Raw genomic sequence first — 27,975 nt, 5'->3', positions numbered from 1 at the left:
AAGTAGACTTTAAGTCATTTACCCTCCCTGTGTCACAACGAGAGCCACTGCGGATCACCAATGGATCTTCACTTGAATCAGGCAATCTGTAGTCTGCAGTTATACATCGAGTATTTCGCACATAAGCATAAATCACAGTACCGTTTTCTTGATGTAAAGGAGTTTCAAAAGGATAGGTACAAATTAATCTTCCACATAAAAGATTCCTGAAAACATAATAAAATTTTATGATTATTACATATTAGGTAATTATTTAGAATGCTTCAGATTTGCTTTCTTTGACAAAAATAAACAATGGTTCATTTATGGCAATGCATCTAAGGAAAATACAGTACTTTAACACTAACATGTAAAGTAAAAAAGCATAAAGCCATTGATACAAGCTTATCTTACAACGGTGCTAATGGTTTTTTATTCCCTGGGCTGAATTACATAGTTGTCAAATAATCAGTTCACTAAAGCATTTTAAATCCCTTTTTAGACGGATAGAAAGATAAATAACTTGTGACCATTACGCTCAAGGACTTTATGGTCTAATACTAAATATGATACAAATCTCAGTAAAAGTGCTACAAATGAAATTTTTAAAATTCTTACAAAGATTTATGATGAGGACACATTCTAACTTAGCAGTTGGGGAAAACAGCATAGAGACATGCCATCTAAGTCAAAGCTTACAAATCTGTATGATTTCAACAGGCAGAATAAAGTATTTCTGAGCAAAAGTAATGGCATAAGCAAATCAAGGAAGCATAAACTACATGGTACGTTTACCAGTCTATAAATTCCATGAGTACAAGGGCCATGAATGCTTTACTAACTAGTGTCTAGCCTAGTGTACAGTACATAGTGGGTTCTTAGTAAATGTTTTTAAAAATAAATTCATGAACAAAATATCAAAGAGCTAGCTCTTCAGATGCAGGGAAAATTGAAATTAATTTTATAGACACTGGGCAGTCGTCAGCTTGGGCGAGCAATAAAGAGAATAGGGATAGTATTTCATAAAGAAAAATGAGCAGAATCAGAGAGTAAGGGTGTGATGAGTAAGACTACTTTCAATCTTGGATTGGATTTAGGAGTCTAATGATCAACCACATATAAATGTTTAAAAATTAGATGGAAATTTAAGCCTTAAGCACAAGAAAAATGTCAAGGTTAGAGATTTTAATTTGAGATTCACTTCCATGCACATGATACTTGAAACCATGGAAATGAATGACATATATAAAGAAAAACTAAAAATAGAATCTTACAGAGCATATGGAAATTATCTTTAATATTTGCATAGCATACCTCCATGCACAGAATTTATATTTGCCTCTTTCCTCACCACAATTCCCAAACTTATCTGCTTGAGAGTGCATTTCTTCATAGCATGCAACTGGAGCATTTTTTGAACCTGTCAAAGTTATAAATATATTTCAATTAAAACTTTTCTTTCCTTTTTCATCTTATTCCATTTTCTCATGTATTATATGTTTTCTTTGCCTATTTCTCTATTATCTAATATAAAAGTTTCCCTAGGTATGTTTTATAAAGAAGAGAAAGAAAATGAAAGGCAATGCTCATGGTTATTCCTCCTTTTGCTTTATTTTCAGTCATTTTCATCACAAAAGGTATTTTGAGATGAGGGAAGAGTTACAGAACTGTAAACCATGAAAGCGCTCTGTGAAGGAGGCAAAAGAGAGAGAACACAAGAAAGCTATACTTGTTCTAGATTCTAAGTAGAAACTCATAAAAATCCAGGTCTGTGCAAAATTTTATTGAAGAAACCTCAATTTGTCTTCAGGAAGGATAAAATGAAGGGACCAAAGTTGCCAACTTATATATTCACCTATTTTTTCCCCACCTTTCTATATTAATTTTTTATCACTGTGTAAAAAGTCTTGGCAGCTTAAAAACAATACCAATAATGTCACTTTCTGTAACTCAGAGACCTAGCAAGACACAAGTGCATTCTCTGCTCAGGGTCTGATGAGGCTAAAATAAAGTTACTGGCAGGGGCTGCAGTCTCATCTGAGGCTGGAGGTCTTTTCCAAGTTCATTGTTTATTGAAAGAATTTAGGCCTTTTGCAGCTGTACCTCCACTTTCTTACTATCTGCCAGAGGTTGTGTTAACTTCTAAGAACTCCCCTCAGGCCCTACGCATGACATGGGAGCTTATTTCTTCCAAGCCAGCAAGAGAATTTTTCTGACATCTCCCATCCCTTAAAGGTTTACATGACTAGGTAATGATCTCCCACTCAAATGATCTCCCTTTGATTAATTCAAACCTGATGAATTATGTACCCTAATTATATCTTCAAAATTCTTTTATCTTTACTATATAATCTTATCACAGCAATGATATTCCATCATAATATATTCACTGGTTCTACCTCAACTCAAAGGGAGGGAATTATCTAAGGTACATATACAAGAATACTTTTGGGGGGGCACCTTAGAATTCTGATAGCATAGTTACCATCTCCAAAATGAATCTTGCAAGCCTCTCTCATCTATAAAAGTAGATATCTACATCAATGGATAGTAAAGAGAATTAATTAAGATGATGCTTATTTAATCATTGCTAATTCCCATCTAATCTTCCATTTTCTTTTAAGCTCAGGAGGGTTTCTCCTGTTTACCTTTTATGATTTCCATTTTTTCTTCATTATCTTTTCTAATTACATGGGGAATGTGCACCAGGCCTGAATGCAACACCTATGGGGCCTGGTGGGCACTGAGGCAGGACTTCCCCAGAACAGTCCAGAGCACAGAGTAGCTGCAGGGAAACATCGACAGTGGAGCCTGATGCTGCCATGTCAGTGGTACATGGTGGGTGTCTGATGTGGGAATTCCCCAGAAAACCCAAATACACATAAGCTTACAGATAAGGAGGCACAGGAGACTTGGCTCCTGACAATCCAGGAGCTACCTGAGGTACACCCCAAACTCACCAATGGCCCACCTTTCCCCAGCCAGTGCAGAAGGCACACATGTCCACCCAGAAGCCCCTCCAACGGGCCTCTAAGACAATGCCCAGGAGGCACCAGCACCAGTAAGAGCCCATCCCACAATCACTCAGCCTTCAGCTTGCCAAAACAATGAGGCACATGTAGTCCTACACAGGGGAACCTACACAAGGCAAATCCTACAAGACTGGGACTGGGAGAGAGAGCCCTTTCAACTAATTCATAGAATCAAACACAGAAAGTAAAACAAAATAAGGAGACAGAGGAATATGCTTTGCAACAGAGCAAGAAGGAAAAACAGAAAGAAAAAAACTAAATGAAACATTTAACCTATCTATCTCATAAAGAGTTTAAAGCAATGGTTACAAAGATGTTCAGTGGACTTGAGAAAATAATCACCAAGGCAGACTCCAACAAAGAGATAGAAAGTCTAAAAAAGAACCAATCAGAGATGTGGAATTCAATAGATGAAATAAAAAATACACTGGAGGGAATGTACAACAGACTAGAAAATGCAGAAGAATGGATGAGTGACTTGGAGGATAGAGTAATAGAAAGCACTCAAGCTGAACAGCAGAAGAAAGAATTTTAAAAAATGAGGATAGGATAAGAGAGATCAGGGTCATCACCAAATGTCATCACATCCACATTATAGAAGTCCCAAAAGGAGGAGAGAGAAGGAAAGGAGAAGAAAAATTATTTCAAGAGATAATGGCTGAAAATTTTCCTGAACTGGGAAAGGAAACAGTCTACCAGATCCAGGAAGCACAGAGAACTCAAAGCAAGATGAATCCAAGAGGCCCACACCAAGACACATTGTAATTAAAATGTAAAAGATCAAAGACAAAGAGAATCTTAAAACTGCCAGATAAAAGCAACAAATTATGTATAAGGGAAACCCTTCAAGGTTATGAGCTAATTTTTCTGCAGAAACTCTACAGGCCAGAAAGAAATGGCATGATATATTCAAAGGGCTAAATGGAAAAAAAACCCTCCAAGAATACTCTACCCAGCAAAGTTATCATTCAGAACTGAAAGAGAGATAAAGAGCTCCACAGATACACCTAAGTTGAAAGAGTTCACCACTACTGACTCAGCCTTACAAGAAAAGTTAAAAGGACTTCCAAAAGAGGAAAACACTGTAAATAGAAGTAAGAAATTTAAGAAATGGAAAATTTCCACTGATGCACCAAACATATAATAAAGGTAGTAGGTCAATTAGATAAAAGTTGCAAAAACAATTACATCTAAAAAATACTTAAGGGAATCACTAAATAAAAAGGTGTAAATGAAGTTATATACACAAAATAATGAGGAGGGGGAGTTAATAAATATAGTGCTGTTAGAATGCAGTGGCCATCACCTTTATATATAGACTGTTATATTCATGGGATGTAACATAAAAACCCCAGGATAATCACAAACCAAAACTTATATTACATTCTCAAAAAAGGAAGAGAAAGGGAATCCAACTATGACACTAAAGAAAGTCATAGAACACAATAAAAGAGATTGAGAGAAACACTGGATCAGAGAAGAACAAAAACAACCAGGAAACATTTAACAAAATGGCAATAAGTACATACATATCAATAATTACTTTAAATGTAAATGGACTAAATGCTCCAATCAAAAGACACAAGGTGACTGAATGGATAAAATAACAACTATCCATTTGCTGCTCACAAGAGACAAACTTGAGAACTAATGACATATACAGTCTGAAACTAAAGGGTTGGGGAAAGACATACCATGAGCACAGGGCCAAAAAAAAAAAGCTGGAATTGCAATACTTATGTCAGACAAAATAGACTTCAAAACAAAGTAACAAGAGACAAAGAAGAACATTACATAATGATAAAGGGATCAGTCCAACAAGAGAATATAACAACTGTAAATACCTATGCACACAACATAGGAGAACTAAATATATAAGCCAAATTCCAACAGACATAAAGGAAGAAATTGACAGTAACACAATAATATTAGCAGACTTTACACCCACTTATATCAATGGCCAGATCATCAAAACAGAAAATGAAAAAGGAAATAGAGGCATTGAGTAACACATTAGACCAGACGGACTGAGCAGATACAGATCATTATACCCAAAAGCAACAAAATTTTTATAAAGGGCACATGGAATATTCTCCAAAGTAGATCATAGTAGGACACAAAACAATCTCAAAGATTTAAGAAGATTGAAATTGTATCAAGCAGCTTCTCAGGCCACAATGGTATGAAACCAGAAATTAAGTACAAGAAAAAAAGGATAAAACACAATCATGTGGAGGCTGAACAATATACTTCTAAATAATCAAAAGATCAAGTAACAGATAAAAGAGGAAATCAAACAATACATGAAGACAAATGAAACACAAACACAACAGTTCACAATATGTGGTACCCAGAAAAGCAGTTATCAGAAGGAAGTTTATAGAATTATAAGCCTATCTTAAGAAATAAGAACAGTCTAAAATAAACAATCTAACTGTACAACTAAAGTGACTAGACAAAAAGCAAATGAAGCCCAAAGTTAGTAGGAGGAACATAAAAAAGATCAAAGCAGAAATTAATAAAATAGAGACTAAGAACAAAATAGAAAATCAATAAAACCAAGAGCTGGTTCTTTGAGATCAACAAAATAGACAAATTTTTACCCAGACTTATGAAGAAAAAATGAGAGGACACAAATAAACAAAATTAGAAATGAAAATATACAAGTTAAAACTGACACCACAGAAATTTGAAGAATTAAAAAAGAATTCTATGAAAAATTATATGCTAATAAATTGAACAACCTGGAAAAATTCCTAGAAACATACAATCTTCAAAAAATGACACAGGAAGAAACAGAAAATCTTAAAAAAATCAATTACCATAATAAAATTGAATTGGTAATGCAAAAACTCCCAAGAAACAAAAATTCAGGACCAGATAGTTTCACCAATGAATTCTGGCAAACATTTAAACAAGAGCTAATGTTCATTCTTCTTAAAGCATTGGAAAAAAATGAGAGGAAGGAATACTTCCAAACTCATTATATGAGGCTAGCATTACTCTAATAAGAAAACCAAAGATACTACAAAAAAGAAAATGACAGATCAAAATCCCTAATGAATACAGACATAAAAATCTTCAACAAAATATCAGGAAACAAATGAAAAAACACAAAAGAATCATTCATCATAACTAAGGGGTATTTACTCCAGGGATGCTAAGATAATATCTTCAAATCAATAAATCAATACACTACATTAACAAAAGGAAGGATAAAAATAAAATATAATCATCATAATAAATGCTGAAAAAAACATTCAACATCCATTCATGATAAAAATTCTCAACAAAATGGGTATAGAGGGAACATACTTCAACATAATAAAGGTCATATACGACAAACCGAAAGCTAGCATCATATTCAATGACAAAAAGCTAAAAGCTTTTTCTCTAAGAACAGAACCAAGAGAAGGATGTCCACTCTCACCACTTTTATTCAACATAATTCTCAAAATCCTAGTCATGGCAATCAGACAAGAAAGAGATAAAAAGCATTCAATTGGTAAGGAAGAAGTAAAACTGTCTCTATTTGCAGATGACATGATACTATATACAGAAAACCCTAAAGGATTCACCAAAAAACTATTAGAACTAATAAATGGATTCAGCAAAGTTGCAGGATACAAAATCAATATACAAAAATCTGTTGTGTTCCCATATGCTAAGAACAAACTAGCAGAAAGAGAAACCAGAAAAACAATTCAATTTACAATGGCATCAAAAAGAATAAAATTCAGAGGAATAAACTTAACCAAGAAGATGAAAGACCTGTACTTTGAAAACTATAAGATGGTGATGAAAGAAATTAAAGAATACACCAATAAATGGAAATCTGTCCCATGCTCATGGACAGGAAGAATTAATATTGTCAAAATGGCCATTCTGCCTAAAGCAATTCATAGTAAATGCAATCTCTTTCAAAATGCCAATGGCAATTTTCAATGAACTAAAGCAAATAATCCTAAAATTATATGGAACTACAAAAGACCCTGAACAGCCAAACCAATCCTGAGAAAGAAGAACAAAGCTGGGAGTATTATGCTCCCTAATTCAAGCTGTATTACAAAGCTATGGTATTCAAAAGAGTATGGTACTGGCACAATAACAGACCCATAGATCAATGCATTGTTGGTGGGAATATGTAATAGTGAAAGACACTATGAATAACAGTAGGGAAGTTCCTCAAAAAGCTAAAAATAGAAGTACCATATGATCCAGCAATCCTGCTTCTAATCTACTTTATATCCAAAGGAAATGAAAACAGCATCTTGAAGAGATTTCTACGCACCCATGTTCATTGCAGCATTATTCACGATAGGCAAAATACAGGAAGAACCTAAGTGTCTGTCAACAAGTGAGTGGGTAAACAAAATGTGGTACTTACATACAAAGGAATATTATACAGTCACAAAAAGGAAATCCTTCTGTTTGCAACATGAGCAAAATTTGTAGGCATTATACTAAGGGAAATAAGTCAGAGAAGGAAAAAATATATAAATATAACCTATATGTAGAATCTTAAAAAAGCTGAGCTCATAGAAATAAGAGAGCAGAGTGGTGGTTACTACCGGCTGGGAGGTGGGATAAAAGAGAGATGTTCACAAAGGATATAATCATGCAGTTATAAGACTCTAATGTATAGCATGACATTTATACTTAATATTATAATATATTCTTGAGAGTTACAAAGACAGATCTTAAATATTCTCACCACAAAAAAAAAAAGAAGTGGTAATTATGTTACATGATGGAAAGGTAGCTAACACTATGGTGGTGATCATTTTTTAAATATGTAACAGTATGAAATCAGCAGGTTGTATACCTTAAAGTTACAAATGTTATATATCAATTACATCTTAATAAAACTTGATGGGGTGGTGGGGTCCTAAACGCAAGACCTAAAACTATAAGACTACTAGAAGATAACATTAAGAACAAGCTCTTAGACGTTGGTCTGGGCTATAATTTTCTGGATATTATACAAGACTACAGGCAATAAAAGCAAAAATAGATGAGTGGGACTGCATCAACTAAAAAGCTTCTCAACAAAAGAAACAATCAACAGAGTGAAAGGAAGCCTGTAGAGTGGGAGAAAATATTTATAAATCATATATTTGATAGGGGTTAAATTCCAAAATATATAAGTAACTCACACAACTCAGTATCAAAATCAAATAATGACATAAAAGTAGCAAAGGACTTGAATAGATGTTTCTCAAAAAAAAGACATACAAATGGCCATCAGATATATGAAAAGGTACTCAACATCATTAATCAGGGAGATGCAAATAAAAACCCTAAGTCACACCTTTTGGGACAGCTATTATCAGAAAGGCAAAAAAGTGTTAACAAGGATGTGGAGAAAAAGGAACCTTTGTATATGGTTGGTGGGAATGAAAATTAGTACGGCCATAACAGAAAACTGCATTTAGGCTCCTCAAAAATTAAAAGTGGACCACTTTATGATCCAGCAATCCCACTTCTGAGCATATATATGTGTGTGTGTGTGTGTGTGTATGTAACTGATATGTTAAGCACAATGTGAAATACATATGTGACAAAATATCAAGTCACACCCTTTAAATACAAACATTTTTGTCAATTATACCTTAGTTAAAAAAATAAAACTACATGTTAAACAGAATAAAGAATTTAAATATATAGAACTTAAATTATATATACAGAGAGAATTTAATATATATAAGTTAAATTCTGTATATATATTTGCCCATTGCCATGGCGATGTTAATTAAAAATATTGATGACAAACTATTTAGATGTTACAAAACAATATTACCTTTTCCAAATGTGGCCTTGCAACGTGCATCAAGATCATGACAGTCTCCATCAAAACACATAAATTCATTTTTACATATATGTCCATTGTGTATAGTTATGTCAGGTTGACAGAGTGGTGAGGTTCCATTACAAGCCTCAGGAACATCACATTCAACATGCTTTATGGGCCTGCATTCAACACCTGCTCTTTCAATCTAATAAAAATTAAAATAAAAAATAAAACATTATATATGACTGTTGTATTTATTAATACCTATTTCATAATTGTGCTAATTTCATTTATGGTTGATTATTCATTAATGTCTATTAGTACCTTTATATAAAGAATTACGATAATCATATCAAAAAACAGTGAATGCTATTAAATAAAACAGAAGATGACATGTGTACAAGAAAAAGTATAACACAAATGCAATGTGTTAAAAAACCAAAGTAATTCTGTGTGTGTTCCAGATCAAAGGAGGAAACATCACTTTAAGCTTGAAGTAATTACTCCTTTTGGATGGAAATTGTGTAATTTAGACAATTTCCAAATAAAATACACATGCAAGCCATAGGTTGTAAGTATGGAATATTTTAATTCCACGAAAAATGTGAAACATAATTAACCGAGAATGAACAGAGAGAAAATGATGGGTGTTTAAGAGGTGGTTTAACTACAGAAGTCCTTGGAGAGGAAGGAACTGAAATGTATCTCTCTCCTGAATTATCTTATAGTTAATTAACACCTCAGTAGGTAGAATTCTGAATATTTATGTAAAGAATCTTAAATGGGCATCTATCTCATACTTCTTAATTGGTGAATTCCAGTTAACACTATAAAGATCACAGAGATAAGAATGGAACAACATGATAAGACTCTAGGTAAAAAATAACATAAAAAAATAACAGTCAAGAACACAGAATGCATGGTAGGTAGTTCAGTAAAGGGATCTCATATGATAAATATGTTATGATAATCAAAGAACATGAAAAAGAAAACAGGAAACAGCAGTCAACAACTTTATCATATAAACTTATCTGAGATTTTTAAGTCAAATGACCTTTGAATAATAAATACATAGTTTACATTTTGTGCTAATATGTAGAATTTTCAAAGTGTTACTCCTAGTGAGTTTTGTTATTTCTACATTTATGGGAAACTGCTATATCTTTCTATTACATACCTACAGATACCTATCATAACCACTAACTACATTCTTATTTATAAAAATAAAATATTGGATAAAGTGAAAAATAGTCCCTTTTAATGGATAAATCCTATATTGAAGAATTCTATAATATCTCTCAACCAAGGCTTAAAAACAACAGCATCAAATTAGGGAGAATAATGGCAGTAGAAGGAGGCTTCAACATCCAACTAATGTTCAGAAACTCAGAAGTGATTCTTAAGTTAGTATCCTTTTCTTTATTTGAATATTTATTTATTTTTACATTGATTTCTTCATTTGATCATTCATTTATCTTGCCTTACAGCTGTTGGTCTAAGTGTTCTAAACTTTCCCAAACATTATTCATTATATAGTTGGAAGATATTAATAAACTGAAATCTTACTTGACAATTCTTGCAGCATGATCCTGTATCACACTGTGCTCCTGGTTTTAGCTCACAAGTTCTAGGATTACAACAGCTATCAGGTCCACATTGCTGTGAATGAGTGTAATGCACAAGTAAAAATGAATCATAACAATAATATAAACTGGTAGGAGCTATATTTTCTGAGCTTATTTTTTGAGTTTTCAGGAAGAATTTGAATGATTCAACATTTATACACTACTGCATTCTAACAATTAAAATACTAAAGTAGGGCTTTTACTTAATGTTAAAACAGAGTAACTGGTACTCCACTCTTATCCAAATACAAAACTGGGTAATATCTGAAACAAGTTTTCCTGGAAACTGAAGAATCGTACCAGATAGTAGAATGGCAGATACCTGTGCCTGGAAGGTAGGAGAAGAGGAGAGATACTGATCAAAGGGTACAAACTTTCATTTATAAGATGAATTAGTTCTCAGGATCTAATATACAGCATGATGACAACAGTTAACAAAACTGCACTGCATACTTGAAATTTGCTAAGAAGTGTGTCCTCACCAGATACACACAATTAAGTGTCCTTACCAGACATAAAAATGATAACCATGTGAAGTGATAGACAAGTTAATTAGTTTAATTGTGGTAATCATTTCACTGTATATAGATAGATGATAGATAGATAAATAGATAGATGATAGATAGATAGATAGATAGATAGATAGATAGATAGATAGATAGATAGATAGATAGATAGATAGAATAGATAGATAGATATAATGTTGCATACCTCAAATAAATACAAGTTTTATTTGACAATCATACCTCAATAAAGCCAGGCAAAAGTTAGAACAGTCTCCAAGATGGTCCTCACTTCTTATACCAATCACAAGTTCAGTGGATTCCCAAAACCACTCTCAGGTTTGATAATTTACTAGAAGGACTCATAGAACTCACTGAAAGCTGTTATACCTATAGTTATGCCTTATTATATGGAAAGGATAAAGATTAAAATCAGCCAAGAGAAGCATATAGGACAGAATCCAGGAGACACACTAAACATGCAGCTACCACTTCTTCCACCCCATGGAATCATTGACAGTTTACTCTCCAAGTATTGATGTTTGATGCTTTGTAATTCATTATATAAGGCCCATATCACCTTACTAATATAGCTAAGCAAAGAATTTATAAGAAAGGAAAATCATAGACCAAAATCTCACATAAACATAGATGCAAAAAATCTTCAACAAAAAATTAGAAAATAAAATCCAACAATGTATAAAAATAATTATACACAACAATCATGTGGGAATTATCACACATATTCAAGGCTGCTCATCATCTAAACATATAGTGCATCAAAGAAAAAACACATGACCATAACAATTGATGTAGAAAATACATTTGACAAATTCCAACACTTACTTGTTACACAAACTATTAACAAACTAAGAATAGGGGAGAACTTCTTCAATTTAATAACACATCTTAAAAAATGCTATGGCTAAAATCAGACTTATGGTGAGAAACTAAGCTTTATCCCTATACCATTCCTTTCAACATCTTACTAGAAATCCTAGAAAATGCAATAGGACAAGAAAATGAAATTTAAAATATACAGGTTGAAAGTGGTATCTAAAAATTATAAAAGACATTGATGAAAGAAATTGAGGAAGACACAATTAATGGAAAGATATTACATGTTCATAAATACAAAGAATTAATTGTCAAAATGGTCATATTGCCCAAAGCAATTTACACATTTAATTCAATCCTTACCAAAATACCAATGGCATTTTTCAATGAACTAGAGAAAATAATTTTAAAATTTGTATGGAATTCTTAAAAAATTCTAAAAAATCCTGAATAGCCCAAGGAGTCTTGAGAAAGAAGAACAAGGCAGGGAATATCACACTCTGATCTCACACTTTATTACAAGGCCACAGTAATTAAAATAGTATGGTACTGGCACAGAAACAGATACACATACCAGTGGGGCAGAACAGAGAGTCTGGAAATAAATCCAAAATATATGGTCAGTAAAAAATGATAGAAGGGGAAAGAATATGCAATGGGGGGAAAATGTCTCTTCATGGTATTGAGAAAACTGAACAGCTACATACAAAAGGCTGAAACTGGATCACTATCTTACACCATACACAAGTAAATGGATTAAATATTTAAATATAAGACATAAAACCATAAACCCCTAAAATAAAACATAAGCACTAAACTCTTAAACATCAACATGAGTATTTTCTGGTTATGTCTAACCAGGGAAGGGAAACAAAAGTAAAAATAAATAGTGGGACTACATCAAACTAAAAAGCTTTTGTACAGCAAAGGAAACCATCAATAAAACAAAAAGGCAACCTACCATAGGGGAGAATATATTTGCAAATGATATATCCAATAAGGGGCTAACCAAAACATACAAAGAATTCACATAACACTATAAACAAACAATCCAATTAAAAACTGGACAGAGGACATTAATAGATATTTTTGCAAAGAAGACATACAGATAGCCATCAAACACATGAAGAGATGCTCCATATCACTAATCATCAGGGAAATGCTAATCAAAACCACAGTGAATTATTAACTCACACAAGTTAGGATGGCTACTATCCCAAAGACAATAACAAGTGTTGGCAAGGATGTGGAGAAAAGGGAACCCTTGAACACTGCTGGTAGTATTGCAAATCGGTGCAGCCACTATGGAAAGCAGTATGGATGTTCTCAAAAAACTTAAAATAGGATACCATGAATAGACCCAGCAATTCCACTTCTGGGAATTTACCTGCAGAAAACAAAATCAATAGTTTGAAAAGATATGTGCACACCTATGTTTATCACATTATTTACAATAGCCAAAATATGAAAACAACCTAAATGTCCATCAATAGATGAATGGATAAAGAACATGCAGTACATATATGCAAAAGACTATTATTCGGCAATAAAAAAAGAGTGAAATCTTGCCATTTGCAACAACATAAAGGGACCTAGAGGATATTATGCTAAATCAAATAAGTTAAAGAGAGGACAATGAATACCATATGATTTCACTTATGAATGGAATCTAAAAATGAAAACAAAAGAATATACAAAACTGAAATAGACTCATAAAACACAGAGTATAGATGGGTGGTTGCCAGAGGGGGAAGGGGTGAGAAAATGGGTAAAATGGGTGAAGGAGGAAAAAAGAGTGAGAATGTTTAATGTCTTGATCTGGGTGATGGTTACATGAGTGTATACACTATCAAAATTCATCAAACTGTAAACTAAAATTTGTGCATTTTATTTATGAGCCTCAATATAAAAATTTTTTAATATATATATATATATATATATAACTTAGAAAGGAAGAAATAAAACTTTTTGCCCACGTATTGTGTATGTAAAGAAAATTCCAAATAATTGACCCAACAAAAACAAAAAAACCTCCTGTGACTAATGAATGATTATAGCAAGGTTGCTGGATACAAATTTAATATACAAGAGTCAACTGTCTTCTTGTACACAAACAATGAAAAGTGGGAATCTGAAATTTAAGCACAATACCATTTACATTAGCAAGGAAACAGTGAATAGTTCTAACAAAATTTTACAGGATTTACATAAGAAAAACTATAAAACTCTGATGAAAGAAATCAAAGAAGGTATAAATAAATGAAGAAGAGATAAGCCATGTTAATATCCATCAATATTACTGACACGTCAATTCTTCCCAACCTGATCTAGAGATTCAATGACACTCCAGTCAAAATTACAGCAAGTTATTTTGTGGATACTGATAAATTGATTCTAAAATTTATATGGAGAGGCAAAAGATTCAGAATAGTCAACATAATTTATACTAAAGAAGAAGGAAGAGGAGGGGCAAAGGCAAAGGAAGAGGGAAGGCAGGAGGGGGAGGAGGAGAAAACTTGAAGCACTGACAATATTCAACTTCAACATTTACTATAAACTATGATAATGACAATATAGTGTTCAAAAATTAAAGAGATCACTGAAACAAAACAGAGACCCCAGAAACAGACCTACACAGAGATAATAAAATCTTTGACAATGGAGCAAATGCAATTCAATGGAGTGGACAGTGTTTTCAAAAAATGGTACTGGAATAATTGACATCCACATAGGAAATAATAATTCTAAGACAATGACCCTATATCTTTCACTAAAAAAAAAAAAACTCAAAATGGGTCATAAACTTAAATATAAAGTGCAAAATTAAAATTTGTAGGAGGGTAGATTTAAGATGGTAGATCTCATGTTAGGTGCTCTGCCACAAAGGTAATTAATTTAAAAATAGGAATAGTACCGATGTCAAATTCTTTCAGAATGTAGGGAGTACAGGAGCACTTTCCAACTCATTTTGAGTCCAGAATTACACTTTCACCAAAACCAGAAATTACTGCAAAATAAAGAAAAGAGCTACAGACCTCAATCACTCTGTGAAAATAAGTGCCGTAATCCTGAATGAAGTATTAGTTAATTATATCTAGATAGGTAGATAACCTAACAACCTACATGAGTCTAATCTCAGGAATGCACAGTTGGGTTAGCATTCAAAAACAAACCAATGACTGCACTCCATTACAAGAAAAAAAAGGAGTAAACTCATGTGATCAGCTCAATAGTCACAGAAATAAAACATCTGACAAAATTCAACACTAATCCTTCATTTAAACCTCTCAGGTAACTAGAAGTAGAAGAGAACATATAAAGGGCATCTGTTAATATCTTTAATGGTGAAAGTCAGAAAACGTTCTCCCTAAAAGTAAGAACAAAGCAAAGGAGACCAATCTCAGCACTTCTAATTAACACTAGATCCAAAGTGAATTCACAAAAGTCAATTGTATTTTTTATACTAGCAAAGGAAAACTGTTATACCTTTAAAATAATGTTATCAAAACAAGTAAACTATAGAACAACTAAATAAATTAAAGAAAACTTAAATAAGTGGAGAGACACACTATACCACATTCATAAGTTGGCAGACTCAATTTTGGTAAGAAAGTAATTGCTTCCAAATTAATGTATGGATACAACAAAATTCCAGTCAAAGTCTCTACATTCACATGCTGATTCTCCAATTCATATGGAAATACAAATGGCCTGTTTCTCATAAACACACACTTATCATATGACCCAACAATTCTAATTTTGGGGATTTGGAATAATGGCCTAATACTGTTAACGACTCAAATGTCCATTAGCAAGTGAATGGAAAAACAGAGTGTGGTATATCCAAACAATGAAATGTTACTCAAAATGAAAAAGGAAGAAACCATTGTGACATAAAACAATGTTGATGAATATTGAAAACAAGGTATTGAAAGGAGGAAGCCAGACACAAATATTACATGTCATAGCATTTCATTCAAATGATTTTCTAGATCAGCAAAACTGACAATCAGAAATTGTCTGGAGACAAATAGAGGTGGGAATGACTGCAGGGAGCATGAATAAACTTCTGTGGGTAATTGAAAGAACCTATATCCTAATTGTACCAACACTTGAATACATTTGTCAAAACTTGTCAGCATGTACACTTAAGATGGGTGCATTTTATTGTATGCAGATTATGAAAATGTATTTATACAGTTTCAGTGAAACTGATTAATAAATAAATGAGGAGTAAAGAGAAAGACTTGTTCTCCCAAACGTTAAAACATAATCCAAAGACAAAGTAATTAAAACAATGTGATATGGGTACAAGTACATTCAAACTCATATATGTATCAAACCCTAATATCATTTCATTTTTCTTCTATTTATGGAAATTTATGGTATCTGCAGTATTGCTGCAACTACTGAATTTTCCAGAAGCATTATATCCTGGACATTCTGCATTCATTACATTTTCAAGGCTTCCCTACCAAGTGAATAATCAAAGTCACCCTATAATATTATATAGTCAGGCTATAATATTAACATAGCCTTCCCTCCCCATACTACTTATAAGAATATAGCAATTTATTCTCCATTTACCCCATGGTCCCAAGCACATAAGCTGGTGAAAGTCATGCCTGGACTTGCCTCACCTTATTTCTAAACATTCCGACCCACCCCCAAGGCAACAGGCAAAGTGGTACTTTTCCACTCCGCCCCTACAAAAGGCACTACGCTCTGCACCACGTGGCTGCTCTCTCTCTCTCTCTCTAGGGGCAGCCACTTTCTCTTTCATATAATAAAATCTCTTGCGGGGGCCTGTATCTCCCGAGTCATTCTGGGTAAGGAGGGTCGCGGGCGAGATACCCTTTCACTACTAACACCATTGTGATTTAGGGTGGACCACCAAATACCCTAAAAAGATATCTGATGGTCTACTGACACATTAATATTCAATAAGACATTTATAAAATGTCAAAGGTTAAGCACAGGTTTGGAAATTTCTTATATATTTAGTTTGGAACCTGAAAGCTCATTATAGATTCCCCCGTTTTTCCCATCAGCAATAACTTTTTTTTTTAGAATATTTTATATTTGTTCAAAATACTTCAACCTGCAAAACCTAGACAGTATATTCCTATACATATTTCAACCTTGACTTCACTTACTGCCAACACTCTCCATGGTACTCAGTCATATTTGACATTTATGACAAAGAAGTGAACTAAAATAATAAATTTATTAATCAGTTTTCCTACTTAGGAGACTTACTTCCTCAGTACCACAGTCACATGTTTCATTTCCTTCCATTTTGCGGTTGCCGCAGATTGATGCTGGCGGCCTTTGCATTTGTGGCTTATTCTGAAGACATTTACTGCCCGTATTAGAAATGAAAATTTCAAAGTCACTCAAACTGCAACTGCTAAAAGTTTTCACACCACTGAATTTCCTAAAGATGAAACCAGAGAATGTTATTGCAGTATAAGCCCCAAACCACAGTTATTTCTGTATTACAGAATTTTGGCATGTTATATTTATTAGGTAACAATAAATATTCATAACAAGTGCTTGAGGCCAAAATCATTCTTGAGGAGGCCACATAATTTCATTCACTGCTATACATGTCCTTATTAAAACAAAGTTAAGTACTACTACTCAAAAGCAAAAAACAAAAAACCCAACTAGAAAGTGGGCAAAGGATTTGAATAGACAATTTTTCCAAAGAATACATATAAATGGCCAAGAGGTTACGAAAAAGTGTGCAACATCACTAACCATCAGAAAAATGCAAATCAAAACCACAATAAGGTATATCACCTCACATCTGTTAAGAAGGCTGTTATCATAAGAGAAAAAAAGGTAATTTTGGCAATTTGGTGAGGATGTGGAGAAATTGGAACTCTGGTACTCTGTTGGTGGGAATGCAATTTGGAACAGCCATTGTGAAAAAAGAGTAGGTTGGATCCTCAAAAATTAAAAATAGAACTACCATATGATCCAGCAATCCCACTTCTAGGAATATATCCAAAATAATTGAAATCAGGAACTTGAAGCAATACCTACCCTCCCATGTTCACTGCAGCACTACCTCAGTAGCAAAAATATGGATGCAGCCTAAAGGTACATTGATAGACAAATGGATAAGGAAAATGTGGTACACATATGCAATGGAATATTATTATCAGTGTTAAAGAAAAGGATGTCCTGCCATATGCAACCACATGGATGAAACCTGAAGACATGCTCAGTGAAATAAGCCCGGCTCAGAAATACAAACACTGCGTGATCTCACTTACATGAGGTATCTAAAATAGTCAAATCCATAGATGAAGAGAGAAGAATGGTGGTTACCAGGGGCTTGGAGGAGAAGGAAATGGAGTGTAGTTCAATGGGTATAAAATTTCAATTATATGCAAGATGAATAAATTCTAGAGAACTGCTGTACAACATAATGCTTACACTTAACAATATTGTATTTTATATTTAAAATTTTGTTACAAGGATCCTTGTTAACTATTCCTACCACAATAACAAAAGAAAAAGAATAGAGTGATTTTATTTTTATATGCATTACAAATTAAATCTACTTAAGAGAAAGTTTTGAGCACTTGGGTGCAATTGCATGCAAATTTTTCATGCAGAAAAAAAATGTTTGTATAGATGCATGAGGCCACTGCTTAGGTGAAACAAAACTGAAATAATGGCATGGAGAAATCCTGTACCCATTTATGCAAGTTCCCAAATGTATATCAACAACTCTTCAAATTTCTACTTCCTCTGTCTTTCCATTATAAATTAATGGACCATTATAAATTCAGAATCAAGCTCATTTAAAATGTGGGTCTCTTCTATTCCTATGTTTTTCAATGTTTCTTCATAAATTTATGGTACATATAAATATGACAGATAATTCACTAAATTGTAAGTTGCTTAAGGCAGAAATTTTGTCTTCTTAATTATTGGTATAATTTAATACCTGTACAGTTCTTAGCAAACACAGAATCAACCATTTATTGATTCTTAATTGTGACAACTTAATACTAAATAGACTATAAGGCACTTAGTACTGAACTTTCACAGAGATTTCAAAGAAACTGTAAATTAATCAATATTTTATATCATTGTATACATACACCACTAATAAAAATAACATCAGAGGAGGGCAGAAAAAGATGGCGGCATGAGAAGTGAGGCAGAAACTGCCTCCCAAAATCACATATAAACCTAAAATACAGCAAATACAACTAATCCTGAAAGAGGAACCTGAAGGCTGTGACAGACTGCCTACACTTGGGGAAAAGAGAAGACTTCACACAAAAAGGTAAAGAAGCAAAGCCGCATTCCAGCAGGACCAAAGCCCTCCTCCGCACCCCAGCTCAAAAGTGGGAGGAAGAGAAACGGAGTAGAGAGGGAGTAGAAGTCAAGGATTGCAAAACACCCACCCCTGGAGATCTGCTCCAGGAGCACAAACCCACATTAGATGGTGCTCTGGAGATTAGTGGGGTTGGAAAGCAAAGACAGGTAGAATATTCAGAGAGACTGAGATTCCAGGCACTTCTGGAGAACAGGTACCCACAAGTTGGTGCTCCTGGACAAAAGAAAGGAGGACATTTTGAAAGACTTCACAATGGCAAGAGGGCTAATAAATGGGCAAAGTTTACACAGACCTCCCTGCTCAGGAGAAAGTACAGGTGGACAAAATCGTCCCAGCACACTCAACCCAGCAAGTTAGGAACTTCAGGAGATTCAGGCACTCCATCTCCCTGGATGGCAATGCAGCACCAAAGCCCCCACTGTGATATGCAGCCTGCTGCTACTTCCTCCTGGTAGGCACTGGTCAGCTCACCTGCTGTTCCCAACATTGGACCAGGCCAGCCAGAGGGCAGCCCCACCTGGGGCAGTTCCAGAGGCATAGCACAGAGGCTCTTCCTTGCAAACTCTGCTCACTGGCTGTGGCAATGAGGCAGGCACTGCAGCCTGGAAGCAGGAAAGAGCTCTTCCATCACTGTGGGCACTGGTGCCACTTGCCTGCACCACTCACCATTGCTCCAGGTGCTGAGCAGCTCCAGAGAGTAGAGATTTTGGGCACTAGAGGACACCACCTACACAAAGTTATTAATCCACAGGAATCATTAGAAATATGAAAGAGCAAAAGAATCTTGTACAAACCAAAATCCCTCAAACACCAGAAAGAGGTCCAATGAAACTGAAATCATCAATCTTCCTGATAATGATTTCAAAATAAAAATCATAAACATGTTCACAGAACTACAGAAAAATATTCAAGATCTCAGGAAGGAATGCAACAGAGATAGAAACTGAAAAATATAGTATCTGAAATGAAACATGCAATGGAGGGATTTAAAAGCAGATTAGATGAGGTAGAGGAGAGAGTAAAGGAAATAGAAATTAGAGAAAAGGAATACAAAGAAGCTGAGGCACAGAGAGAGAAAAGGATCTCTAGGAATGAAAGAATATTAAGAGAACTGTGTGACCAATCCAATTGGAAAAATATTCGCATAATAGGAGTACCAGAAGAAGAGAGAGAAAAAGGGATAAAAAGTGACTTTGAGGAAATTAACTGCTGAAAAATTCCCCAATCTGGGAAAGGAAATAGAATCTCAGGCCATGGAAGTGTAGAGGTCTCCCAACACATGGGGACATTAGGAATACAACACCAAGACATATAATAATTAAAATGGCAAAGATCAAAAACAAAGAGAGGGTACTGAAAGCAGCCAGAGAAAGAAAAAGATCACATACAAAGGGAAACCCATCAGGCTATGAGCAGACTTCTCAGCAGAAACCTTACAGGCAAGAAGGGAGTGGCACGATATATTTAATGAGATGAATCAATTATCTGGAGTTTGCATTACTGGCTGAGATTTTGTACTCTGAATTCTAATGCTATGTTAGCCTTGTTCCCAAATGATTTTATAAAAGCTTACTGAAATTATGGTATAACGAGCCTAAGTCCTGGGTTCTAAGAACAAAGAAATTAAGTGGTAGAAGGAAATGGTGAGACAGTAGTGCTGTCCTCTGTTTTTCTCAAGTTGGGGTTAGCACTTAAGAGCATTTGAAAAAATAAAAGCTTATCATTTACACTATCTCATTTTCCTGTCAAGGTCTTCCTCTCTTTTACACTTTTCCCCCAAAATTCCATGTTCTCACTGCTCTTGAATATCCCTATAATGCCATTTTAACACCCTCCTAGGCCTTCCCTACTCCTCAAATAATAAGAGATACCAGCACAATGATAAATAACTTACATATGCCTTAGTTGAATCCTCACAACAACTTATGCTCTAGCTATCATGATCCTCATTTTTCAGATGAGAAAACTAAGGCTTAGAAAAATTAGCAAACAAGTAAAAGATTCCAAAATGCATGTTCGTCTCAATGTACTGCATACATCAAAATGCTATCTCCTCTTCCCAAACTTCCATGCCTTGATGAAATTGGTCTTAGAAAGGAATTGAGAGAAAACAGTATGAATAAAAAACTCAATTTCCTTGGGTAACTGGTAACTCCATGCTCCTTCTACATGTTTTTGCTTTTTTGTAAAATGATAAAACCAGATAGGTGAGCAAACCTTGACATGAGTTTTCCCTAAGTTCTTACATCATATCTACGGCCATTTTCCATGCATTTTTCCTCCCTCCACCTCTGAACTCATTTGTGTGTGCAGAATGCCTTTAAAGTGAGAGTTTAAAACATGAGCTACCCATTTTTAAAAAGGAAATATAAATTAAATCATCAAAATGATAAATTAGAAGGATCACAGCAGTATATAAGAATGAAGTTTGTACAAACATACTAATGTTCTCTTGCTACTTCATTTAGGTTAATGCCAATGTATTAACTATCATCTAATTAAGTCAGTATAGAGTAAAGAAAATAACAAAGCTTTGAGCTAGATAGACTTATTAACTAGTACCAACCCTGTGACTTATGAGGCATTAGGCAAAGTGATTATAAGTCTCAGTTTTATTATCTACAAAATAGGAATAATACCCATCCACCTCACAGGATTGCTGTAAGGATGAAATGTTATTAAACAAGTAATTCAACTCTCTGGCTTATAGTAGGTATCCAATAGATCACTGATGATACTGACATTAGCTGAGGTCTGGACACTAATTAACTATATATGCAATGTACTATCAATGAGGCCCTCTGTACTCTAGGGGCTTAAAAAACCAAACTATATAGAAATAATAATATTTGTCTTATTCAATTACATGCTTTCCTTGAAAGTTACATAAAATAATGTACGAGATATACAGTGGAAATACGAAATTTTATAAAATGGAGGTACCCAACACACAAGTTTTGTAAGAAACTGGAGAATGTGTATGAAAGCATTTTTAAAATTAAAAAACATGAATCAAATCTAAAGGTTTATTAACACATTCTAAAGTGTATATATAAATATGTATATTTGGGTTTGAGCTATTTTTAGAATTTAAAAGTTAATCCTGGAATGGAAGGGAAGGTGGCAGCGTGACTAGAGCAGCGGAAATCTCCTTCCAAGACCACATATATTTTTGAAAATACAACAAATACAACTCTTCTAAAAGACAGACCAGAAGATACAGGACAACAGCCAGGCTACATACACACCTGCGAGAACCCAGTGCCTGGTGAAAGGGGCAAGATACAAGCCCCGGCCCGGCGGGACCTGAGTGCCCCTCACCCCAGCTCCCAGCAGGAGGAGAGGAGTCAGAGCGGGGAGGGAGAGGGAGCCCAGGACTGCTGAACACCCAGCCCTAGCCATCCGTACCAGAGTGGAGGCACAGTGGGTGCATGGGGTGCTGGAAACTAGGGAAGCAGGACAGTAAGACCTGTGAGTGGGTCCCTGCAGCCGGCACCCTGGGAACAAAGAAAAGCAAGTGCTTTTTGAAAGACTTAAAGTGACAGGGACCCACAGCTGGATGGAAGAGTCCCAGGACACTTAGCCTAGCAGCTGGGAATCCCGGGGAACTCTGGGCACCCTAACCCCCAGGGCAGCAGGGCAGCTCAGAGGCCCCTCACGGAGATAAACAGTGTCCCGGCCGTTTCCCCTCCAACACAGCTCCACAATATCGGAGCAGCAGCCCAAGGCAGGCCATGACCACAGCAACCATGGACCTAAACTCGATAGTGGCTGGGCAGGAATCAGAAGCCCTGTCTGTGCACAGCTGCCCAGCACTAGCCGCTAGAGGTCACTGTTCTCCCAGGAGAGGAAGGTCACAAACCAACAAGAAGGGACATTCTCCCAGCCATCACTTGCACCAGCTCCGCAAACTATCTCTCTATCACCATGAAAAGGCAGAAGAATTTGATACAGACCAAAATCACAACCCCTGAGAAGGAGATACACCTAGCCAGTCTTCCTGAACAAGAATTCAAAATAAAAATCATAAACATGCTGATGGAGCTGCAGAGAAATATACAAGAGCTAAGGGTCGACATCCAGAGGGAGATCACAGAAGTGAAACAATCTCTGGAAGGATTTATAAGCAGAATGGATAAGATGCAAGAGGCCATTGAAGGAAGAGAAACTAGAGAACAGGAACGCATAGAAGTTGACACAGAGAGAGATAAAAGGATCTCCAGGAATGAAACAATATAAAGAGAACTGTGTGACCAATCCAAAAGGAAAAATATCCACATTATAGGGGTACCAGAAGAAGAAGAGTGAGAAAAAGGGACAGAAAGTGTCTTTGAAGAAATAATTGTTGAGAACTTCCCCAAACTGGTGGAGGAAATAGTTGCTCAGACTACGGAAGCACACAGAAATCCCAACAGAAGGGACCCAAAGAGGACAACACCAAGACACAGAATAATTAAAATGGCAAAGATCAAGGACAAGGAAGGAGTATTAAAGGCAGCCAGAGAGAAAAAAGGTCACCTACAAAGGAAAACCCATCAGGCTATCATCAGACTTCTCAACAGAAACCTTACAGGCCAGAAGAGAATGGCATGATATATTTAATGCAATGAAACAGAAGGGCCTTGAACCTAGGATACTGTATCCAGCACGATTATCAGTTAAATATGAAGGAGGGATTAAACAATTCCCAGACAAGCAAAAGTTGAGGAAATTTGCCTCCCACATACCACCTCTACAGGGTATTTTAGAGGGACTGGTCTAGATGGGAGCACTCCTAAAAAGAGCACACAATAAAACACCCAACATGTGAAGAATGGAGGAGGAGGAATAAGATGGGAGAGAAATAATCATCAGACTGTGTTTATAATAGCTCAATAAGCGAGTTAAGTCAGACAGTAAGATAGTAAAGAAGCTAACCTTGAACCTTTGATAACCATGAATCTAAAGCCTGCAATGGCAATAAGTACATATCTTTCAATAATCACCCTAAATGTAAATGGACTGAATGCACCAATTAAATGACACAGAGTAATAGAATGGATAAAAAAGCAAGACCCAACTATATGCTGCTTACAAGAGACTCACCTCAAACCCAAAGACATGCACAGATTAAAAGTCAAGGGATGGAAAAAGATATTTCATGCAAACAACAGAGAGAAAAAAGCAAGTGTTGCAATACTAGTATCAGACAAAATAGACTTCAAAATAAAGAAAGTAACAACAGATAAAGAAGAACACTACATAATGATATAACCATTATAAACATATATGCACCCAACACAGGAGCACCAATATATCTGAAACAAATACTAACAGAATTAAAGGAGGAAATAGAATGCAATGCATTCATTGTGGGAGACTTTAACACACCACTCACTCCAAAGGACAGATCCACCAGACAGAAATTAAGTAAGGACACAGAGACACTGAACAACACACTAGCAGATGGACTTAATAGACATATATAGAACTCTATATCCAAAAGCAACAGGATACACATTCTTCTCAAGTGCATATGGAACATTCTCCAGAATAGACCACATACTAGGCCACAAAAAGAGCCTCAGTAAATTCCAAAAGATTAAAATCCTACCAACCAACTTCTCAGACCACAAAGGTATAAAACTAGAAATAAATTGTACAAAGAAAGCAAAAAGGCTCACAAACACATGGAGGCTTAACAACATGCTCCTACATAATCAATGGATCAATGACCAAATTAAAATGGAGATCCAGCAATATATGGACACAAATGACAACAACAACACAAGCCCCAACTTCTGTGGGACGCAGCAAAAGCAGTCTTAACAGGAAAGTATATAGCAATCCAGGCATATTTAAAGAAGGAAGAACAATCCCAAATGAATAGTCTAATGTCACAATTACTGAAATTAGAAAAAGAAGAACAAATGAGGCATAAGGTAAGCAGACGGAAGGACATAATAAAGATCAGAGAAGAAATAAATAAAATTGAGAAGAATAAAACAATAGAAAAAATCAATGAAACCAAGAGCTGGTTCTTTGAGAAAATAAACAAAATAGATAAGCCTCCAGCCAGACTTATTAAGAGAAGAAGACAGTCAACACACATCAACAGAATCAGAAACGAGAAAGGAAAAATCACGACGGACCCCACAGAAATAGAAAGAATTATTAGAGAACACTATGAAAACCTATATGCTAACAAGCTGGAAAACCTAGGAGAAATGGACAACTTCCTAGAAAAATACAACCTTCCAAGACTGACCCAGAAAGAAACAGAAAATCTAAACAGACCAATTACCAGCAACAAAATTGAAGCAGTAATCAAAAAACTACCCAAGAACAAAATCCCCGGGCCAGATGGATTTACCTTGGAATTTTATCAGACATACAGAGAAGACATAATACCCATTCTCCTTAAAGTTTTACAAAAAATAAAAGAGGAGGGAAAACTCCCAAACTCATTCTATGAAGCCAACATCACCCTAATAGCAAAACCAGGCAAAGACCCCACCAAAAAAGAAAACTACAGACCAATATCCCTGATGAATGTAGATGCAAAAATACTCAACAAAATATTAGTAAATCGAATTCAAAAATGCATCAAAAGGATCATATACCAGGACCAAGTGGGATTCATCCAAGGGATGCAAGGATAGTACAACATTCAAAAATACATCAACATCATCCACCACATCAACAAAAAGGACAAAAACCACATGATCATCTCCATAGATGCTGAAAAAGCATTTGACAAAATTCAACATCCATTCATGATAAAAACTCTCAACAAAATGGGCATAGAGGGCAAATACCTCAACATAATAAAGGCCATATATGAAAAACCCACAGCTAACATCATACTGAACAGCGAGAGGCTGAAACCTTTTCCTCTGAGATCGGGATCAAGACAGGGATGCCCACTCTCCCCACTGTTATTCAATGTGGTACTGGAGGTGCTAGCCATGGCAATCAGACAAAACAAATAAATGCAAGGAATCCAGATTGGTAAAGAAGAAGTTAAACTGTCACTATTTGCAGATGACATGATATTGCACATAAAAAACCCTAAAGACTCCACTGCAAAACTACTAGAACTAATATCGGAATTCAGCAAAGTTGCAGGATACAAAATTAACACACAGAAATCTGTGGCTTTCCTATACACTAACAATGAACTAATAGAAAGAGAAATCAGGAAAACAATTCCATTCACAATAGCATCGAAAAGAATAAAATAACCTAGGAATAAACCTAACCAAGGAAGTGAAAGACCTATACCCTGAAAACTACAAGACACTCTTAAGAGAAATTAAAGAGGACACTAACAAATGCAAACTCATCCCATGCTCCTGGCTAGGAAGAATTAATATTGTCAAAATGGCCATCCTGCCCAAAGCAATATATAGATTCAATGCAATCCCTATCAAATTACCAACAGCATTCTTCAATGAACTGGAACAAAGAGTTCAAAAATTCATATGAACAACCGAAGACCCCGAATAGCCAAAGCAATCCTGAGAAGGAAGAATAAAGTGGGGGGGGGGTCTTGCTCCCCAACTTCAAGCTCTACTACAAAGCCACAGTAATTAAGACAATTTAGTACTGGCACAAGAACAGAGTCACAGACCAGTGGAACAGAATAGACACTCCAGACATTAATCCAAACATATATGGCCAATTAATATATGATAAAGGAGCCATGGACATACAATGGGGAAATGACAGTCTTTTCAACAGATGGTGCTGGCAAAACTGGACAGCTACATGTAAGCAAGTGAAACTGGATCACTGTCTAACCCCATACACAAAAGTAAATTCAAAATGGATCAAAGACCTGAATGTAAGTCATGAAACCATAAAACTCTTAGAAAAAAACATAGGCAAAAATCTCACGGACATAAACATGAGCGACTTCTTCATGAACATATCTCCCCGGGCAAGGGAAACAAAAAGCAAAAATGAATAAGTGGGACTATAACAAGCTAAAAAGCTTCTGTACAGCAAAGGACACCATCAATAGAACAGAAAGGTATCCTGCGGTATGGGAGAATATATTCATAAATGACAGATCCGATAAAGGGTTGACATCCAAAATATATAAAGAGCTCACGCACCTCAACAAAAAAGCAAATAATCCAATTAAAAAATGGGCAGAGGACCTGAATAGACAGTTCTCTAAAGAAGAAATTCAGATGGCCAACATACACATGAAAAGATGCTCCACATCGCTTGTCATGAGAGAAATGCAAATTAAAACCACAATGAGATATCACCTCACACCAGTAAGAATGCCATCATCAAAAAGACAAACAACAACAAATGTTGGTGAGGTTGTGGAGAAAGGGGAACCCTCTTACACTGCTGGTGGGAATGTAAATTAGTTCAACCATTGCGGAAAGCAGTATGGCAGTTCCTCAAAATGCTCAAAATATACATACCATTTGACCCAGGAATTCCACTTCTAGGAATTTACCCTAAGAATGCAGCACTCCAGTTTGAAAAAGACAGATGCACCCCTATGTTTATCGCTGCTCTATTTACAATAGCCAAGATATGGAAGCAACCTAAATGTCCATCAGTAGATGAATGGATGAAGAAGATGTGGTGCATATACACAATGAAATATTACTCAGCCATAAGAAGAAGACAGATCCTACCATTTGCAACAACATGGATGGAGCTAGAGGGTATCATGCTCAGTGAAATAAGCCAAGTGGAGAAAGACAAATACCAAATGATTTCACTCATCTGTGGATTATAAGAACAAAGGAAAAACTGAAGGAACAAAACAGCAGCAGAATCACAGAACCCAAGAATGGACTAACAGTTACCAAAGGGAAAGGGACTGGGGAGGATGGGT

At 35.4% G+C, this 27,975-nt stretch overlaps 1 protein-coding gene across 9 annotated transcripts in view; it reads right to left on the bottom strand.

Annotated features, from left to right (window-relative positions):
* ADAM32 (ADAM metallopeptidase domain 32) overlaps window positions 1–27,975 on the bottom strand; it is a 132,323-nt gene that overhangs the window by 39,998 nt on the left and 64,350 nt on the right. For all 9 annotated transcript variants that reach the window (XM_073218973.1, XM_073218975.1, XM_073218974.1 and 6 more), the window contains 5 exons: window positions 17,027–17,204; window positions 10,369–10,461; window positions 8,812–9,007; window positions 1,294–1,399; window positions 23–206 (listed from right to left, as the gene is read on the bottom strand). In XM_073218973.1, coding sequence (XP_073075074.1) covers window positions 23–206; window positions 1,294–1,399; window positions 8,812–9,007; window positions 10,369–10,461; window positions 17,027–17,204 — 757 coding nt within the window. The remainder of the gene's footprint in view (window positions 1–22; window positions 207–1,293; window positions 1,400–8,811; window positions 9,008–10,368; window positions 10,462–17,026; window positions 17,205–27,975) is intronic.

This window comes from Manis javanica, chromosome 12 (assembly GCF_040802235.1).
Source record: "Manis javanica isolate MJ-LG chromosome 12, MJ_LKY, whole genome shotgun sequence".
NCBI classification, from domain to species: Eukaryota; Metazoa; Chordata; class Mammalia; order Pholidota; family Manidae; genus Manis; species Manis javanica.
This window is presented reverse-complemented; position numbering and strand designations above follow the sequence as displayed.